This window comes from Anarrhichthys ocellatus, unplaced genomic scaffold, assembly GCF_004355925.1.
Source record: "Anarrhichthys ocellatus isolate YVR2014 unplaced genomic scaffold, GSC_Weel_1.0 scaffold2, whole genome shotgun sequence".
NCBI lineage: Eukaryota > Metazoa > Chordata > Actinopteri > Perciformes > Anarhichadidae > Anarrhichthys > Anarrhichthys ocellatus.
In genome coordinates this window covers 13,174,581-13,194,868 of record NW_022280032.1, presented here as the reverse complement: position 1 = coordinate 13,194,868, position 20,288 = coordinate 13,174,581, and the positions used below count along the sequence as shown (strand labels likewise).

Below are 20,288 nucleotides of genomic sequence, written 5' to 3'. Positions count from 1 at the left end.
AAATATCTGTTTTTTTTTTCTCCCACCAGCGTGCACACACACACACACATAATTCTCACACACACCTTTTCATCTTGGACCATTTTTCTCATCTCTTCTACCTTCCGTACCTTTTTACACTTTCCTTTATTTCTGTCACATTTTTGCCAGAATGCTTTTCATCAAAATGATTGAATCACTGTTTACCTCGTCATAGGCCAGCGAACTGACAAAAAAGTTAGCTTTTCTTTTTAGTGCACCATCTGTATTATGTCACGGTGGGGATTGTTTGATCCTGCAATCCTTTTAATCTGATCAGCCGTCTGATAGCTGCAGTTTATTCCTGCCATCATTAACCCCGTCTCTCCCCGCCTTAGGTTCTGCCGTCAGCGGTGAGTCGTCTCCAGTCTCTTCCCCGGCCACCAGCCACAGCTCGCCAGTCAGCACCCCTAAGCGGGGCTCATTAGGGCCCCTCCTGGGCCAGACCAGGGGCCACGGTGTCTCCAGCACGCCTCCGGTGGTCACTATTGCCCCCACCAAGACCAGCAACGGCCTGTGGAGGGCCGACGGAAGACAGGTAAGACGCGACGTTTAACAAACCGTTGTACACGCCGGTGTTCCAGAAAAGTTTGAGAGAAGACATCTGCTGCTCTCACTCTGTGTATCTGTGCTTTTTGTGCCCTTGTCTTGCTGGTTTCTCCTTTTCTCCAGTCTTTCTCTCTCTCGCTCTCTCTCTTGCTCTCTCTCTCTCTCTCTCTCTCTCTCCTGCTCTCTCTCAGCACAGATGAGTCGTCTGTCTCTTTCTGTCTCCTTCATCCGTCCTGCTGCTGCTCCCTCCATTAAAGAAATAGTTCCAGTGCTTGTCAACATCAAACTGTCAAAACCAGCCATCCCTCCATTTCTGTCTCTCTATCCCCCCCCCACTCTCTTTTTCTCTGTCTTGTCTCATTCTTTCATTTTCATGCTTTCACCCCTCTGCCTCACCCCCTTCTTCCTCTCGCTAATCAGTCCATGTCTTTTTCAGCAACACATGAGGGGTTTGTAAAGAAACACTGAAGGCTGCAGAGACTGGCACCTATTGTGTTCAGCTTCCTGCAGTGTTTGTGCGTGTGTGTGAGTGTATGCATGCGCATATGTGTGTGTGTGTGTGTACTTGACCCTTCACCACAAAAGGCTCACGATGTGAAGAGCGACCAGTGTATGTGTGTGTGTTCGTCTATGGATGTGTTTGCTTGTGGGTGTGTGAACGAATTTAAGGTGGGGCGAGGAACCAGGCCCCTCACACAATGCAGGGGTTAGCCCCCACAGTAGCCACTTCCCCCTGGATCAGAGCTGCCTTTCTCCCCCTTCACAAAGACCACTCTGTGGCTCTGCCTGCCTGGGGCTCCCATTCAGACATTCAGAGAGGGAGAGAGGCAGGAAAATAGAGAATAGGACGTTAAGAAAGGAGGGGAGGGAGAGTAAGAATGAGCAGGAGAGAGGGCTCTAAATCTTTGCATAGATTCAGTATTTGTCCTCACTGTATGCAGCTTGTCCTGGAACAGGACGATTCAAGCTAAAGAAGCAGACTGTTTATGTGTGTTTACTGCTGCGTCTGTGAAGGCCGTTGGCTGTCTGCGGGGTCAGAGGTCAAGGAATGTGATGGCTCCTCTCCAGACCCTCCGCGTGTCGTCGTCCCCCCTTCTCATTTTAACCCAGTGGAGATTGCCGAGAGAGAGAGAGAGAGAGAGAGAGAGAGAGAGAGAGAGAGAGAGAGACGGCCCAACACTGGTTTGAATCTGCTTTCCATGAGTGACGCATTCAAAACTATTCAAACATATTCAAAGCACACATATTTCACTGCAAGTGTTGTAGAAAACTAAGGTAGCAGATCCGGTATTGCTGGGAGAGCTAATTTGTTTATGGTTTGTCTGACCTCTGGCTGTTGCTGTAGCAACAAGATATGATACATTATCATGGAAATGTATATTTTATTATTATTATTATCATGTGAAAGGTTTTCTGGGAGCTATTTCGTCTTCATAGTGGAGAAGGTGAGACTTTTCCCACAATGCTAGCAGTGTGTCTTTATCAATGGTAATGTCTGTATGTTGGTCCACCACTTACTCACTCACTGCTGTAGACTTCATCTTTAACAAGACCATGGAATTTGGCGGTTTGCTTCTTAAATTGAAAGAGAGAGTAAAATAATGACACATGACAAATTAAGCAACCTGGGAGAGAGCCAAGCCTAGAATACAGTCACATGTGTAGCTATTTGTTGTAAACTTATTTTGCAGTTCTGGGAAACATCTTTTTGTAATTTAGGCTTCTTTCCCATGACTGCTTTCATCATGGTGGTGATTTGAAGGTTGGAATTGTACTATAAGCAATCAAGGACTTTGTGGTGACAAAATCCTCTGAGTGGGAAGCTCTTTAGAGAGAGAGAGGGGGGGGGAGAGATGAAGGAGAGAGCAGTTGGCCAGATATTAGGATCATCTTTCCACTTTGATCTTGACCTGTTATGACATATCAGACCCACTTTTCCGCTCTGCTGAGCCTCTGGGTGCAGCTTGGGGGGGTTACTCTGTCTCATTTCCCTCTCCTCTTTCCCTGAACTTTTTTTTCCCCCACTCAGTTTCAATCTAGCACACACTCAAACCCCGTGGATATACGTAGTAATGTCTGCTCTCACGCTGTCTGTCTGCCTGTCAGGTCGAGCCGAGTGTCCAGGGACTCAGTAGGGAGCGGGTGTGTGCTGAGAACACCCACTCACAACAGGATAAGAGGACTCCGCCTACCCACTCACCTCACCCCCTGGCCCACCCCTTTGGCCTCACCCCCAGCTCTGTCATGCAGGACCCCAGGATGCAGAGCCTCAGGTAAGTGCAACATGCACTCATAGTTTGACCATATTTTTTGTTATAACCCCCGAAAAGTATTCATACAGAACCCATTTAAAAGCACATGAAACAGTTTTAGATTAACACCGTGTGCACTTGTTCTGCAGTTTGCCCGGGCAGATGCACCCCGTGGTACCCTCGGGCGCCATCCCAGAGGAGTACCTGAGAGCACTCCGGCCCTTTGCCACCTCAGATGATCTCCGGCTGACCTCTCTACCCATGAGTTTGGACCAAGCGCACGCCCACGCCGCAGCCGCTGCTGCTTACTATCATCCGGCCTACATGCACCACCCGATGTCCTTACCAAGGTAACAATAGACTCTCAATGCGTAACCTCATAAACTCGTGTTATCTAAATTCTAATAAATTCTAATCAACACAAGACCTTTCAGTGAAAGGTGCAGTCATAAAAAATCTAAATAAAAAAAACTGAATATTTCTCTCATTAGGAGTATATCATAGCTTAAATTAAGTGCTGGAACAAGCAATAAGAGTACATCATACAAAACATGTGAGGAAACAGTTCATACACAGTGTAAGACAAAGTGAAGTGCAGAGGAATTGACAATGACACACCATTGTAAAAACTACAAACTACAATAGAAGGTGAAAGAATACAACTGATGTTGCTTGTTTAAAATGTTTTTTTTTTGTTAATTAATCAATCAAAATATGCTTAGCTGTATTTTTCTTTCATATCTCTGAATTACCCTATAATACCTCCTAAAATACCTTCATACATACATCATCTTTTCACCTTCACTGCTGCAATGTCACCTTTACATATCGGGTATCACATCTTTCACCTTTTCCACACTTGGCATGTGCCGATACAGTCTGACTTGTTTGTCCTTGTCCGTCACAGGATGGAGGAGTCCTTGTGTCTCTCTGCGCTACGGTCGCAGTTCTACTCTGTGCCTGCAGGGGGCGCCTTCTCTCCTCTTCACCACTCTGCCCTCCACTTGCACATGCCTGGAGGCCGCTACCCAGGAGAGCTGAACCACACAGTGGCGCTGGCTGAGAGGTAACACACACACATGCGTGCATGCACACTCTCTCTCTCTCTCTCTCTCTCTCTCTCTCTCTCTCTCTCTCTCTGCTGTGTAATCTCTCTCTGCAGGGTAGGCACAGGTTGCTGAGCGTGTGATATTTTTAGCACACACCCCACAGTGCCTCCTATACACTCATCACACACGCTGCCCTTCACACACACTGCACAACCATACATATGCAAGCCAGTATACACATTGAATCGCACACATAAGTAAATCTCTTTTACTCCCTCTTTCTTTCTTTCTTTCTCTGCATTTTCTTTTAGCAGTTTGAGCTCCTTTCTCAGTTTCACAATACACATTGTTTTCCTGTGGCATAATGCACGCTGGAGATGTTTGTGTTTGAAATGGAACCAGACGTATTATCGTCTGGTTCTGTAATGGCTCCTGCATATCCTGTAGGTTTGTTTGTGTGCTATTGATTGCTGCTGAATGTGTTCTGTTGTGTGTGTGCGTGTGTGTCCTTTTCCTGTGGATGCCTATTAAGTGTTCATCTGCTCTTGCTCAGTCATGCTGTGTATGGATTATTTTCCTCATGGTAAGTGGAGAGAGTGTGTGTGAATATTTGAGTGTGTTTCTGCAAGTGTGTGAGTGTGTGTGTGTTTGAGCACAAAATGTTTGTGTGAGGTTCACCAGTGTGTGGTTAATATCTGCCTCATGTTGGGTGTTGCATCTCTCACCTTCTCCCCCTATGTGTGTGTGTGTGTGTGTGTGTGTGTGTGTGTGTGTGTGTGTGTGTGCATATTTGTCAACCTCCCCCACAGGCTGCAGATGGAGAATGAGCTCCGCCAGCGAGAGAGAGAGCAAGAGCGTGAACGAGAGAAAGAAAGGGAGCGCGAGGCAGGGCTGGAACGAGAGCGGGAGAGGGAGAGAGAGAGGGAGGAGGAGCGGGAGAGAGAGCTGGACAGACAGAAGGAGAGGCAGAGGGAGAGACAGCAGCAGATGGTCAGAGCAGCCGAGAGCCACTACCTGGCTGAGCTGCAGGCTCGGAGGGCACCACCGGAGGACAGGGCCAGGCCAGGGGAGAGGCTGACCCCGAACAGACTGGGTACCTACACACAAAGATGCACACACACACACACACTCATGCATGTGTGCACACATGCAGGCACAAACACAACCAGATACCCAGAGTTGAACAATTGTTATGGTATTCTGTGTGTTACTATCCTGCCTCAGAGGGAAGGAACATACAGGGGAAAGTTCTGGATTAAGTTCCCAAAGTGAGGTGTACTGAGTGCAGATGACTGGTTTAAATGTTTACTCGTTGGAAATCAAAGGGGAGGAGAGAAACTCTGCAGCTGTTAGGTTCTTTAATACATATAAATCATAACCTTTTTGACCTGCTATGGTGAGACTAGATGCCAATGTTGGTTACTGGCCAGATTGCCATGAAATTTGGCATGGGCCCTCAAAAGGACAATTACTTATGATTATGGTGACGCCCTGTCCTGTCCTCCAGCACAGCCATTATGCCAGAAATTCCATTTGTATACAAGAAATATCACAATCTTTTGGGCAAATTTAAATGTAACTTCAAATCTGCTTTCCAGAGCTGGTGTCACCCTTTAGGCCAAAATGTCAACTCTGCACACAAGATATCTTAAAATCTCAAACTAAGGCAGACAGATGTGAAATTTGCCGAACGCGGTCCTGTCTCTTAAAGGTTCAACACCTCTGCCTTCAGTGACCCCGTGACCTTTATCGTAGTGGGTCAGTGTGTGAAGTTTACTCCATTTGTTTTCTTTGGGTGCTTTTCTCTGTAGCACATTGACATTCACTCTACTGTAAATGGATAAAAACAAGACCTATTGTTCACAGCACAGCAGTCAGCCCTACGGTAACAGTAAATGCACTTGGTGTGGCTCAGCGGCACACTGAAACTTTTTGAGGGTGCTCTCACACCTAACCTTTTGGTTCGGTTCAAACAAACTCCGGTCTGCTTCCCCGGTTAGTACGGTTCGTTTGGGCTGGTGGGCAAGCTGTCAATTGAACCATGGTTCTGATTAAAAGATCCAAAACTGTTAAAACTGCCGTGCTTGTATCCAACTTGTTACTTTGTCAGTTCATTAAGTCCACTAAAAAGTGTGTGACACCGATCCCGCTGTAATAAGCCCTGAATCATTACTGTACAAGACGCCTAATGCACCAGTCACCTGGGAGCGCAAAGGGACTTTTGCACAGTCCTGTCTCTACCTGTCGTTATTCATAACATGCAATTGATTTGTTATAAGACAAAAATGAGCATAAATATACGCATTAGAAACAATAAAATACTGCATAAACATCTCAAGCTTCTTTTGATTTCCTGATGATTTCCTGATGATGCAGGATGACAATCGCCAAAACAGTCCAATCAATGAGTTACCTTTCAGTCTGGATAACTTTATGTTCACTCATCTGGGTTTGTTTGTAAAAAGTCAGTATGAACAGCAACACCGGACCAGAACCAAAGAGCAACAATGTATCATTTATTTATTGGTCTAGACCAAATGATCGAACTACAGTTGTGAAAGCTCCGGGCGATGAACTATGTCAGATTCATTTTACTACATACCCGATCATAGTGCCCCCTTCTTTAAATATTGATATTTCTTGCCATCCAACTGGTAAAGCTGCAATGATTTCAAAATCCTTAAACTGTTGTTGTTCTGTTTGATGTTTCATACATATTGCAGACCGTTGGGTCAGTTAAAACTTTTAGTCTGAGTTCTTTCCTCTCTCTACATTTACACCTGAAAGATAGCACAGTCCACTCTGTTGGGTTTTTATTATAGATTACCAATAAGCATATAAACTGTGCATGTATTGAAATTGTATAAACCACCTAAACAACACTGCCTGCACATTTTAACTTTAAGTTAAGTTTGTTACAGTGATCATCCTGTCCGCCCTTGTCAGAAAACTGCTGAATGATGTCTGAATAAATCTCATCCAAATGTCGACACACACATAGTGCTGTCCGCGTCTGAAAATAAATGAATAGTTTCCAAACTCCTCTCTTTCTCCAGATAAAACCAAGGACTCTGAGCACCCAGGTTTCCCAGCACCAAAACCTCTGTCCCTGCAGCCTGGCCTTCACCCCTCCAGGGGCTCTATCCCACACCCTGTGCCCAGCCTGGTGCCTTCTCACTTGGGGAAGCATCACGCTGCTGCTGGGGGGATCCATGGAGCTCTGGCAGCTGCCATGATGACTCAGAGGGCCAGTGAGGCAGCGTGGTTAACACGGCAACGGGGGCAAGGGCAGGAGAGGGAGGGTCCGCTGGAGATGGGCCTCAGGTCACCTGGGAAAGGGGTGGAGCTAAGGAGAGACAGTCACAGGTGAAAATGGACAATTAATTAGTTTTAGAAAATTATGTTATACTTCTGCAATGTTTGTCAGTGTTGTGAGACCTTGAAACTAAATGGTACTTTATTTTTATTTTCCGAAACAGAACCCATTCAGTCCATCACAACCCAGGAAGCAAAGATGTACCTCCCTGCCTCGGCGCTCCACCTCCCCTTATCTCCCCTAAAGGTCCCCATCATCCTCCTGCCCCTTTGACCACACTGTGGAACCCAGCCTCCCTTGTCGACACCCCCTCCGACTCCCGCAGAAAACTTAACCCTCCGACACCACCAAGTCGGCCGCCTCCAGGACTGACCAGAGCCGACAGGCCCACGGTGAGCTGGGGGGAGAAGCAGGAAGAAGGAGGCAGGAGGAGGGCGGAAGGCACAGAGAGGTACACCTCACTGAGGGGAGCTAGTTTACAAGAAGCAGGTTCCTGGAACAAGGCAGACCAGGACAGAGCCATCCAGAGCCTCTATCACCGCCATCACATCAATAACCTCCACCAGAGATCCGTTGTGCCTCCGTCTATTCCCGGTATCGGTACTGACCTGGTGGGACGGTGTCAGGCAGCTTCTCCATCTCCGGTAAGGGAGCGACAGAGTCAGCCGCCCGACAACATACTGGTGTATGACGAAGTTCTCCAGCAGCACCGTCGGCTGCTCAGTAAACTGGACCTGGAGGAGAAGAGGAGGAGGGAGGCCAGAGAGGGAGGTGAGCAGAATGATGAAGCATAAAGAGGCACAGAGGTGGAAAGAGTAGGGATTCATGGGCAGGGCGGGGTGTGGTAGGCAGCAAAAATGACTACATACTGCTAAAAGTTCTTTATGGAGAAAGAAAACTTCTCTCTTGCTCTCCTCTCACCAGGTTATTACTATGAACTCGACGAGTCGTATGATGAGAGTGACGAGGAGGAGGTGAAAGCCCATTTGAGGAGAGTGACAGAACAGCCCCCGCTCAAACTGGACACATCCTCTGAGGTGCATAAACACGACAGACTTCACATATACATACAAGGTTTGAAAATGTTTGTTAGAGTGATACTCACCTGACCAAATGTCTCTCTCCAAAGAAAGTGGATTTCCTGCGTGTGTGTGGTCTGACCACGCTGGCCCATCGCGATGAGCTTCTGGTGCGAAAAAGGAGAAAGAGGAGGAGGATGATGAGAGAGCGCAGCCTCTCTCCGCCGGCCGCGCGGGGCAAGAGAAAGGCCGCTTCACCTTCAACACCTTCAACTCCCTTAACTACCCCGTACTCTGCCGAGCAGATGGACAGCACTCCGGAACTGCATGAGAAAAAAGACTTCCTCCTTATGTTCAACCTCTCCCATGTCAGCCCACAGCAGAGGAGAGGTAACAACATCCTTCGTGTTACTCTGCTCTCTTAACAGTGGAAGTGTTATTCCCCGGGGAAAAACACCACACTTAGTTTTAACTCAATGTTGTTATTTACCGAGGCTGTGGGAGGAGTGAGAGGAAAAGAAAGTTAGGAAGCATCTTGGGAGGAGGTTGTGGCAGGATCTCCTGCTTTCTCCAGCCAGGGTTGATTTTAATACACATTCTGTAAAAACATAGTTTCTGCAAAAAAATGTATGAATTTAGTTGTTAAACTAATACATTTGAATGTAAAAACATAGATATGTGCATAGAAAGGGGCAACATTAAATATTTAGAGAGACAGTATATATACTTTATGAGGTAAAATACTGCAGGGCAGACTCTGTTGTTTAAACGTGCAAGAAGACATAGTTTACTGTAAACTACAGAAACCAGCTTTTGGATGATTACAGACATAACATCTGGGTGAAAATCTGTACAAACCAATCTGCTCCTCCTTGATGTTTTCAGGTGAAATGTGGTAGAAAAACAGAAAAGGATGAGGCTTCTTTAAATATGTGTGGCCATAGTCTGTCTATGATGGTGTTGTATGCTCAAGTCATCCATTTGTTGACCCTTTTCCGTCAGTTCCTTGTGCCAGTCAATATTTTAAGCCCTATTTTCAAATATGAATGACAGGTGTTCTCATTCTGTCTTTTTCTCTGTAGATAAGGAAAGGACAGAGGAGCTGCTGAGGGCCATTCAGAGGAAGACTGTGACTTTAGACACGCTCAGATATAATCCTTTACCTCCGTGTAGCAGTCCTCCTGCTCACTTAACTGGTGAGACACACAGACACTTCAGCAAATATACACACACACACACACACACACACACACACACACACACTTATATGCATAATTAAAGCAGCAAAAACTCTTTCTAAGGACCTTTACAAATTTGTTTTTAGGTGACTCCTCATCAGCCCCTCTGCCGAGTCAATCAAACGGACATCAGTACCCAGACTCTCCCAGCCCCTCCCCTCCCTACTTACAGAAACCCAAACGTCTCCCCGATAACGACACGTTCAAACCCTCCATGGACACCCACATGGCCCGCAATCCTCCACCCTTGAACCCCCGTCATGAAAAGGCTGAATCTATGGAGGCTCAGCCAAACAGGAAGCTCCAGGGCCTCCAGAATGGCGTTCTTGCTTCTTCTCAGAAAAAGGAGCCCGATTCACTGCAGAATGGACGGAATCGGCCCTGGGAGAGGTTCACACCTGAGGCCTTTGCTCAGCACTTCCACCAGGCCGTGCTGCAGTCCACACACAACACACTGCAGAACAAAGGTGAGCCTCACGCTCCCAAAGGTGCATGACCATTAGGCTTGATGGTGAATTTTAAAATGACAATATTCTGCCACCTAGTGGTGTTTATGTGTAACATCCTCAAAGTTAAAACGTATGTTAGTAGTAACCACATTGGCTCTTCAGGAGGTACTAAACTTGGCTACAAAGACTGACTTTGCCTTTCTGTCTCACTCATTTCTTCTAAGGAGTCTCAAATTGTGTCCCTGAGGCCGGCATGAAGGCCGACCGCTCGTTGCCTCACGACGTCTCTCAACTGAAAAATTCAACTCTCATCCATGCCCCTCAGCATGCACACGTCAACGGCTATCACTTCCATTCCCTTGTAGCCAGCAGGGACACTCCAGGACCACAGGAAAACCTGTCTGATGAGGACGAGGAAGAGTTTGGTCAGGAGGAGGAAGACGACGAGGGGGAGATGGAAGAAGCTCCAAGGAAGTGGCAGGGTATTGAAGCTATCTTTGAGGCCTACCAGGAGTATGTGGATGGTGAGTCAATGCCAAGTCAGTTTGATGTATGTATTTTCCTATCAAAGGACTACATTATACACTCAGGTCATTTATGTGAAAGAGGTATTAGAATGGATATAATTTCCCCTCATTTGTGGTTTCTCTCTGTGCAGAATGGAGTATAGAGAGGCAGGTTCTTCACAGTCAGTGTAAAAGAGTTGAAGCACAGAACTACAATCTGACCAGAACCGCAGAGCAGCTTTCTCTCACTATGGGGGTAGGTATCGGAGAACATGTCTGCATGCAGATTTGTGTACTTTCATCTTTTAATGTTGGCGTTCCCATCTTCCATCAGTACTTGCTGTTTGTGAGTGATGCAGACAGTCTTGGTTCTGTAATGAGAGTTGTGTCTGTCCTTCATTTGTCAGGAGCTGGTGAGTCAAAGGCAGAAAGTGAGAGAGGAGAGGGAGAGACTTCAGGCCCAGCTTGAGCACTTCAGGAGGTGTTTGACACTACCTAACATTCACTGGGGCAGGGGGCAAGTCAACGGGCACACGCCGAGGTGACCTCTGACACCAACTCCCTGACGGATATGCCTGTGACAGCGAAGGAACAGTAACAAGAACAAGACAGACTGGAGCCAGGTCACTCTGCACTTGAAGTACTTGAGGGAGCCTGTCTGGTTCCAGATTCAACTGACTACCTGCCCTGTTTGCCACGGTAATCGTAAACCATGGTGACCATGTGGTCTGGGCATTCGTGTCTCCGTCATTCTGCCTATGGATTGTTATTGTCGGTTGATAACACTGTGTAGGTGAAACAGCATCTTTGTCCTCACGCTAACCAGTCCAACTAGTCCCCGAGTTAGCTTTACTCATTTAACTCATGTCATGTTAATTTTTTTTTGCATAAACTTTATTGATTCACACTAATGAGATGTGTCTCTTGGCACAAATCTGTAGCCTCTCTGGACAGCAATAAGAAGAGAGTAAGCATGCAGTGGTCACTTGGTCTTACTCAAAGAATGGAAATTGAGTCAAGGAATCAAAGCACACCTCAGGCCTTAAACTTGGACAGAAACACGTGAGCGTCCTCTGTGTGGTGTAATGTTGTCGTGTCTACTTAGCACTGAATCCGACAGATGAAGCAGTTTGTGTGCTTGTAAAGCTTCTGCAGAGGATAGGAAACATCTAAAAGATATTATCTATATAATGGCAAATGGTATCAATGAAGTTTTTTGAGGTTTAATGAAATTTTCATTGGTAATGTTACTTGTGATAGACGAAGAATTTTGTATGTTTTATTGTTTTAACCATCTCTTGTGGGAAGCCATATGTTTTGTTTGAACTGCTGCTGGTCAGAATAAAAAATGTTTAGAAAATGAAGGATGTTAGGACAGTTGTATTTGAAAAATGTCATGTGATGTCAAAATGTTTGGGGTGTTGACTAAGATGCACTGGGGATGGAAGACAACATGGCAAACGTCAGTTTTTGTCACTCGTTATCAAGTTATCGTGACGATTGCTCAGATGGTTTATCCCAGAGTCTTTGTCCCTCCACACGACTAGAAATGTTGATGAAACTTGAATAGAATAAAAGTTGTGATATTTTTAAGCCTTTTGCAACATTCGACACAAGTTCTTAATAATTGGCATCACTTGAGCGAAACAACAGTACTTTTAGACATATTGTCCAACCTTACCATGGTTCACATCGATCTGAAGGTGATTTATTCTTAAGTTATTATAGAACAACTAAGTTAAATGATTTTGTCAAGGAAATGAAGAAGCCAAATTATTATTCAGTTCCATTTGAGGACTGTCAAAACTGATAAACGATATATTTTCACTTGATACTGGTAGAGTACTTGAGACAAATCTATAATTGTTTATGGGTGACATAAACTATCCCTCTGTGGATAACAGAAAATACACCGCCTCCTCTCTTTCTGTTTTGATGAGATGTTTTTGTTCAAGCCAGATAAAACAAATGTCACAAATTCATAACTTCTGCCCCTTTCCCTCTGAATGTTAAAGTCCCAGGAGCCTGTTCCTAAAAGCACAAACTCGTAGCAATCTCCCAAAATCAGACTCTCCTGCGTCACCTGTTCAGTCTTCTCAAACTTGCTGTGAAATCCTGCATATTTGTTTCAATCAGTTGTCATGTAATGTATTATTTGGGCTGTATAATTGTGATGAATTATTTATTAACATATATTGCTGTACATTCTGATGGAAATTTACATTAAAATATTTGTAAAATGTCTTATTGGTCATTTTCATTTATCCAGGGAGAGAGTTTTCACTTATGACACATTTCACTCTCATTTCATATCAGTTCCATGTTTCCTGAATTAACAGCTACTCTGAGGAGTTTTTCTAGAAAGAAAAATGCCATGCTTGTCATCTTTGGTTCAAGAATTGCTCCAAAATCCCAAATGGGTGTTGAATTGGGTTGAGATCAAGTATATGTGAAGGCTATAGCAAATGATTCACAATGTTTTCATACACATCAAATCATTAAGTGACCACTCAGTGTCATGTGAATGGGAACGTTGTCATCCTGGAAAAGACCACGCTCATCCAGATATAAATGTTTCAACGTAGAACAAAAGCAGTGATGGAGGGTTATTACAGTTACTCAAGTACTGTACTTAAGGACAATTTTAAGGCGCTTCCACTAAACTTGAGTTTTTGCATTTCATGCTACCTTATACTTCCATAACACAGGAAAACATTGTATCTTTTACTCCTTGACAGTTTTGCAAATAAAGGTTCTGTTTCTCCTCTTATTTATTCAGGGTTCTCATTACATTTGTCACCCATCAGAATGAACAGGGATGATCTAGTAAGTATTGTACAATCACCGGCAGCTTCATTTCACAGACATATTCAATATAAACACAGAAAATACAATGAAGGAATTAAAACTACATAAGGTAAAACAATGCATCAGGTAGATTTAGGCGACTTCCAAGTAGGAAAATAGGGATTATGCAGTAATGTAACATAACACAGTGTAAAACGACATTTTGCCTGGATAAAGCACCATCATGTGACAAAACAAAGGCTGACTCTCATGGAAATGTCCAGAAGCTATTCACATGGGTTCTGGATGACGATCAGCAGAAAATCATTTTCTGCAGAAACAGATAAAAGAAGAGAAGAAGGGGAATTCAAATGTAGGAAAACAGTACAGCCTCTTCTAAGTTACAACTGTTGTCAACAGTAAAAAGGTAACTACTACACACTCACCTGGTGCAACCAAGATCTCGTGTTTCTTGGAGCGGATGCGGAGAAAGGTGAGGTCATTCTGAGGGTCAATATCCCTCACTGTGCTCCTCGCCTTCATGGAGAGGAGGCGAAACAGTTTTGCGTACTGAATCGTGGTGGAGTTATCTAAAGTGGTTCTGATGGGAATGCCTGAAAAGATCAAACCTTTACATACATGCAGTTTTGTAAACATGTTATAGGCTAGCTAGTTGTCCTGGAGATGTAGACTATAAGCGTGTTGTCTTACCTTCTGCATTGACAACTATTGTTCCAATCACACCTTTTTGACCTTCGATCCTCTTCAGTGTTTCCTCAACTCCAGCCTGCAGGACCGAATGAAATTATTGGAAGATATTTAATAAAAACAACCACTTATGAAATGTAGACCTACGTTTGGCAGCGACAGTTGATTAAACAGCAGTTAATAAGCAACAACTAGGATGTTTAATTTGATTTAAGTTAGAAAGCTAATAGCTAACGTTAGACAGGTTACTGCCAATACGGTCATTTAGCTTAAGTTACGTTACAGCAAAAATAATTGCAATTTCGGTGTTTTCCGTTATCTAACGTTGATACAAACAATAATAAGTTTATCATGAAGTGACATATTGGAATACAAATTTAAGAAAACGCTTCCAAAACCAAACCCAGTGAACTTACGTGCTCGGTCTCTGCCATTTTGTCTGTGAACGTCTGAGAAAAGAGAACAACTCTCGTGCCGTTTTTCTCCGCGTCTCTCTGTTGCCTAGAGAAACGGAAATGACGTCAGACGCAACCGGAATTGTAGCGTAGCCGTCATTGTGTTGAGGGCTGTGAGCTGTTTGTCTTCACTGAGAAAATGCCGGAGTTAGCGGTACAAAATGTGGTCGTTCACCCGCTGGTGTTGCTCAGCGTGGTTGATCACTTTAACAGGTCAGTGAGTTCAGTACTCGTGTTTGTTCTTTACACAGGTTGAATGTTTAAAATGTCTAGAAGCGTAATGTAGCTGCTAAGCTAAGCTAATGCTAGCCCTGCTGAGTCAGAGCCCCATTGAGAGTGAATGCAGACAAGCTAGTTGGACGTTAAGTTAGCTCAGTGAAGTCAGTGTAGTTCGTCACCTATTGTCAGAAAACAATGAGTTTAACTGTTAAATGAATCAATACTGGTAGTCACCATTGCTTAATGTTAGTAGTTGAGCGTGCTGTTACGGAACGTCACACTCTGATGATATAATCTTGTTATTTATTTCATTAGCGATGGATGACATGAAGGTTTGGGCATTAGCTTACTCAAGCAACCTAGCTAACGACTCAGCCTGTGTGTATGAGTCGAGGCGTTCACATTTGAAAACACCATAGAAATAGAAAATCAATGTAAAATGTAATTCTATGGACAAAACAATGCGGCTCTAACCAGATTATCTGTTCATTTTGACGATTCAATCTACAGGATAGGAAAGGTGGGCAACCAGAAACGAGTGGTCGGTGTCCTTCTGGGATCATGGCACAAAAAAGTTCTTGACGTCTCAAATAGTTTTGCAGGTGAGTGACAGGAGGACAGCATTATGAGAGAAACGACTTCAGTAAGGAACAGTAAAAGAAAGGAAAATAGAATGAGTGGTCAAAGACTGGATCCATCACTTCTTCTAATGCAACTCAACAGTATCGTTCATTTTACCCTCCCCACCTGTTAAATACCCCAATCGTTCAAACTTAATGTACCCCAGTTTGTGATGTTGACTTTCTGTGATAAATGTGTATTCTTCAATCCTACACTAAAATAACATAGAAGACATCATCAGCATTTGTAAGACCATAGAAATCTCCCCCCAAAACCACAGAAATATAACACAATTTGTCATAGTCAGCAGATCGTGTCTAAAATCACCGTTTTTAAGATATTTCAATATGCATTAGACATCATTTTTTTACTGTGGAATCCTGCTTTACCCGCTACAGCACTGTTTGAAATGAAATGTAAGTTTGCCACGGTCAATTTCTGTAAATTCTTAAATTCATTGTCGATGTTCCTTTAGTACCATTTGACGAAGATGACCGGGACGACTCAGTGTGGTTCCTGGATCATGACTACTTGGAGAACATGTATGGCATGTTCAAGAAAGTTAATGGTAATACACTGCCTACATCTATGTGATTCACTTGTGTTTTATGTGATGGTGTTGCCCTGAGTTTATACTTGTGAATGATTTTCTTTCCCTGTTTTTCAGCCAGAGAGAGAATAGTCGGATGGTACCACACAGGACCCAAGTTACATAAGAATGACATTGCCATCAATGAGCTCATCAAGCAGTACTGTACCAATTCGGTATGTAACTGCTAAACTTTTCTCCTCTGCTTAATGTGGATGTGTTGTTACATAACCTTGATGTACTTGTATTCATTCAGATGTCATCATTGCTCATATATTTGTGTTTTATCCTACCAGGTGTTAGTCATTATAGATGTGAAGCCCAAAGATCTCGGCCTCCCCACGGAAGCATACATCTCTGTGGAGGAAATCCATGACGTGAGTGAATCATAGATTGCACTGAATTAAAAGTGTTGGGGCTGAGCATTGAATTATTAAATTACATAATAATAATAATAATAATAATTTAGAGAGCTGCAGTTTATTTTTTAGTCTCTCTCTCCCCTTTGGTCTGATTTGTTAGAAAGTCTTCCCAGTGAAAGTTGTCTTTACTGCAGTGTTGTCATCCTTTTACATCTTTTGGTTTCAAACACTACTGACACTTTTCTTTTGAGGGTTTTTAGTGGAAAACACACTTTGGTTTAAAGTAGAATTAGATTTTTTTTCATTGTTGTGATTTACTATTTCTAGGATGGTACACCAACATCCAAGACGTTTGAACACGTCACCAGTGAGATTGGAGCGGAGGAAGCGGAAGAAGTGGGTGTGGAGCACCTGCTCAGGTATAAAACAAACCTTTGGTTCTCTCCCTTTGCTGCACTGGTAATCGTGTAATAGCCATTTTGGTCACAGCAGTAAATAATTGTGATCACAATACAGAGTATAAAAGATACAACTCTACTGCTATTTCATTATGAACTGACTAAAATTATCAACAAATGTAAACACCTTGCAAAACATGTCAAGACATTCATGCCCGTGCCCATCATATCCAGAGATATCAAGGACACCACGGTGGGCACTCTGTCGCAACGCATCACAAATCAGGTTCACGGCCTGAAGGGACTCAACTCCAAGCTGTTGGAGATCCGCTCTTACCTCGAGAGAGTGACGGCAGGAAAACTTCCCATCAACCACCAGATTATCTACCAGCTGCAGGATGTCTTCAACTTGCTGCCAGATGTAAATCTACTGGTAAGTTGTTTTGTGTTTGAGGGGTGTTTAATATATGTATGTGTATATGTATGCGTGCGTGCGTGTGTGTGTATATGTATGTGTATATATATATATATGTGTGTATGTATGTATGTATGTATGTATGTATGTATGTATGCATGCATACATACAGGTGCTGGTCATATAATTAGAATATCATCAAAAAGTTGATTAATTTCACTAATTCCATTCAAAAAGTGAAACTTGTCTATTATTTTCATTCATTACACACAGACTGATATATTTCAAATGTTTATTTCTTTTAATTTTGATGATTATAACTGACAACTAAGGAAAATCCCAAATTCAGTATCTCAGAAAATTAGAATATTGTGAAAAGGTTCAATATTGAAGACACCTGGTGCCACACTCTAATCAGCTAATTAACTCAAAACACCTGCAAAGGCCTTTAAATGGTCTCTCAGTCTAGTTCTGTAGGCTACACAATCATGGGGAAGACTGCTGACTTGACAGGTGTCCAAAAGACAACCATTGACACCTTGCACAAGGAGGGCAACACACAAAAGGTCATTGCAAAAGAGGCTGGCTGTTCACAGAGCTCTGTGTCCAAGCACAATAATAGAGAGGTGAAGGGAAGGAAAAGATGTGGTAGAAAAAAGTGTACAAGCAATAGGGATAACCGCACTCTGGAGAGGATTGTGAAACAAAACCGATTCAAAAATGTGGGGGAGATTCAGAAAGAGTGGACTGCAGCTGGAGTCAGTGCTTCAAGAACCACTACGCACAGACGTATGCAAGACATGGGTTTCAGCTGTCGCATTCCTTGTGTCAAGCCACTCTTGAACAACAGACGGCGTCAGAAGCGTCTCGCCTGGGCTAAAGACAAAAAGGACTGGACTGCTGCTGAGTGGTCCAAAGTTATGTTCTCTGATGAAAGTACATTTTGCATTTCCTTTGGAAATCAGGGTCCCAGAGTCTGGAGGAAGGGAGGAGAGACACACAATCCACATTGCTTGAGGTCCAGTGTAAAGTTTCCACAGTCAGTGATGGTTTGGGGTGCCATGTCATCTGCTGGTGTTGGTCCACTGTGTTTTCTGAGGTCCAAGGTCAACGCAGCCGTATACCAGGAAGTTTTAGAGCACTTCATGCTTTCTGCTGCTGACCAACTTTATGGAGATGCAGATTTCATTTCCCAACAGGACTTGGCACCTGCACACAGTGCCAAAGCAACCAGTACCTGGTTTAAGGACCATGGTATCCCTGTTCTTAATGGGCCAGCAAACTCGCCTGACCTTAACCCCATAGAAAATCTATGGGGTATTGTGAAGAGGATGATGCGAAATGCCAGACCCAACAATGCAGAAGAGCTGAAGGCCACTATCAGAGCAACCTGGGCTCTCATAACACCTGAGCAGTGCCACAGACTGATCGACTCCATGCCACGCCGCATTGCTGCAGTAATTCAGGCAAAAGGAGCCCCAACTAAGTATTGAGTGCTGTACATGCTCATACTTTTCATGTTCATACTTTTCAGTTGGCCAAGATTTCTAAAAATCCTTTCTTTGTATTGGTCTTAAGCAATATTCTAATTTTCTGAGATACTGAATTTGGGATTTTCCTTAGTTGTCAGTTATAATCATCAAAATTAAAAGAAATAAACATTTGAAATATATCAGTCTGTGTGTAATGAATGAATGAATATAATAGACAAGTTTCACTTTTTGAATGGAATTAGTGAAATAAATCAACTTTTTGATGATATTCTAATTATATGACCAGCAGGTGTGTGTGTGTGTGTGTGTTTATGTGTATGTATGTGTTTGTATATGTGTGTTTATGTGTATATATGTGTGTGTGTGTGTGTGTGTGTGTGTGTGTATATGAATGAATGAATGACACACACTTGTCTCTTCATGAATACTGTACAATTACAACTGTCGCACAACTTTGAATTTATTCAGTGGACCAAAGAGACGTGGAGATGAAAATAAATTCCCTGAAAACACATCTACATCTTTTTGAACTTTTATCTCTACCTGAGCAGCAGCTTCTCATTTGATCCACTAGAGGGCAAAGTGAGTCTCATTTAGTAAAACACACACTGCTGCAGCACATTTGTGCTCAAATGTTGACCATCATGATGTTTCCAACAAAGACATTTGTCTACTGGTGGCAGTATTTTATTTGTTTTCAAAATCAGACTTTGTGAAGAACTTTCAACTCTTCAATTATATTGGTTTTTTTCGTAGTTTTCTTGAGTCGATTGCTAAAATACTCAACCGACAGTTGTGCATTTGATCATCTTGTGGTTTCTTTTCATATTTAACACTTTTTGGTCAAATGGTTTCAGCATCGCTGTCTAAAATTGCACAACAGAAGTTAGTATGCCTCTAATTTCAATTATTCTATAGCTACCAGATCCTTCTTCATTTTGATATGGACACGATGTGGGTTGTTGTGTTGCTTTAGACAAGGGTTTGTGTTCCTGACATTATGTTTGTGTCTTTGCAGGAGTTCACAAAAGCCTTCTACCTTAAGACCAACGACCAGATGCTGGTGGTCTACCTGGCCTCGCTCATACGCTCCGTGGTGGCTCTTCACAACCTGATCAACAACAAGATTTCCAACCGAGACGCAGAAAAAAAGGAAGGACAGGAGAAGGAAGAAGGCAAGAAAGAGAAGAAAGACGACAAAGAGAAAAAAGATGACAAGGAGAAGGAGAAGGAAAAAGCTGACGGTGCCAAGAAAGATGAGAAGAAGAAAAAATGAGTGCTCTCCCTGTAAGGTCTCTCAAACCATGCCATCTTCCTCTGGATGGTGCTCTACTTTCTGCCCACAACCACAGCTCTGTATGTGGGTCTCAGGCTAAAAGTAGGACTCTATATGGGGAATGGTGTCATTTGAGATTTGGCCTCATGGTCACAAGTGGCCCTCATAGAGACTGTTATTATCGTAGAGATGATGATGTATGCGTCTTTGGTGTTCTGAACTATGAAAACACATTTATTCTGTTTTCACAGTTGCCATGCTCCTGGTGTTGGTACAGCACCTGGGGTTGCTTTTTTGTAATATGGAAAAAAAAACAGTTTTGTTTCTGTATCACTCATTAAATTGGGATCATATTAAAAATGGGTTGTTTTTGTAGTTTTCACTGTTCCTATTGTATCATTCTAAATTTAAAAACTGTTAGTAATCGTATTATAGACATGCCCGTAGGCAGATGTACTGATGTTTGTTTTGAGATCACCTTTATTGTGGTGTTATGAGAGAGCAAACAGTCACAGGGAGTGTTGTGTGTGTGTGTGTGTGTGTGTGTGTGTGTGTGTGTGTGTGTGTGT

General features: G+C 43.3%; 3 protein-coding genes across 6 annotated transcripts in view; 2 read left to right on the top strand and 1 right to left on the bottom strand.

The window, feature by feature from the left end:
• Positions 1 to 13,225, top strand: part of LOC116396428 (genetic suppressor element 1-like) — a 36,066-nt gene extending 22,841 nt beyond the window's left edge. For all 4 annotated transcript variants that reach the window (XM_031871040.1, XM_031871054.1, XM_031871063.1 and 1 more), the window contains exons 3-16: positions 357 to 556; positions 2,674 to 2,840; positions 2,969 to 3,169; positions 3,727 to 3,885; positions 4,678 to 4,961; positions 6,925 to 7,234; positions 7,348 to 7,955; positions 8,109 to 8,221; positions 8,314 to 8,593; positions 9,286 to 9,399; positions 9,528 to 9,908; positions 10,115 to 10,414; positions 10,549 to 10,652; positions 10,804 to 13,225. In XM_031871040.1, coding sequence (XP_031726900.1) covers positions 357 to 556; positions 2,674 to 2,840; positions 2,969 to 3,169; positions 3,727 to 3,885; positions 4,678 to 4,961; positions 6,925 to 7,234; positions 7,348 to 7,955; positions 8,109 to 8,221; positions 8,314 to 8,593; positions 9,286 to 9,399; positions 9,528 to 9,908; positions 10,115 to 10,414; positions 10,549 to 10,652; positions 10,804 to 10,941 — 3,359 coding nt within the window. In that variant the 3' untranslated portion in view covers positions 10,942 to 13,225. The remainder of the gene's footprint in view (positions 1 to 356; positions 557 to 2,673; positions 2,841 to 2,968; positions 3,170 to 3,726; positions 3,886 to 4,677; positions 4,962 to 6,924; positions 7,235 to 7,347; positions 7,956 to 8,108; positions 8,222 to 8,313; positions 8,594 to 9,285; positions 9,400 to 9,527; positions 9,909 to 10,114; positions 10,415 to 10,548; positions 10,653 to 10,803) is intronic.
• dynlrb2 (dynein light chain roadblock-type 2) lies at positions 11,623 to 14,386 on the bottom strand. The gene is made up of 4 exons (XM_031871107.1): positions 14,308 to 14,386; positions 13,895 to 13,970; positions 13,630 to 13,797; positions 11,623 to 13,514 (listed from the first exon to the last, which is right to left on the bottom strand). The coding sequence occupies exons 1-4, from the start codon at positions 14,323 to 14,325 to the stop codon at positions 13,471 to 13,473; spliced, it is 306 nt and encodes a 101-aa protein (XP_031726967.1). The 5' UTR covers positions 14,326 to 14,386; the 3' UTR covers positions 11,623 to 13,470.
• A 26-nt stretch (positions 14,387 to 14,412) lies between these two features.
• psmd7 (proteasome 26S subunit, non-ATPase 7) lies at positions 14,413 to 20,079 on the top strand. The gene is made up of 8 exons (XM_031871069.1): positions 14,413 to 14,559; positions 15,076 to 15,167; positions 15,662 to 15,754; positions 15,854 to 15,951; positions 16,072 to 16,152; positions 16,465 to 16,556; positions 16,770 to 16,968; positions 19,462 to 20,079. The coding sequence occupies exons 1-8, from the start codon at positions 14,486 to 14,488 to the stop codon at positions 19,717 to 19,719; spliced, it is 987 nt and encodes a 328-aa protein (XP_031726929.1). The 5' UTR covers positions 14,413 to 14,485; the 3' UTR covers positions 19,720 to 20,079.
• Positions 20,080 to 20,288: the final 209 nt, after the last annotated feature.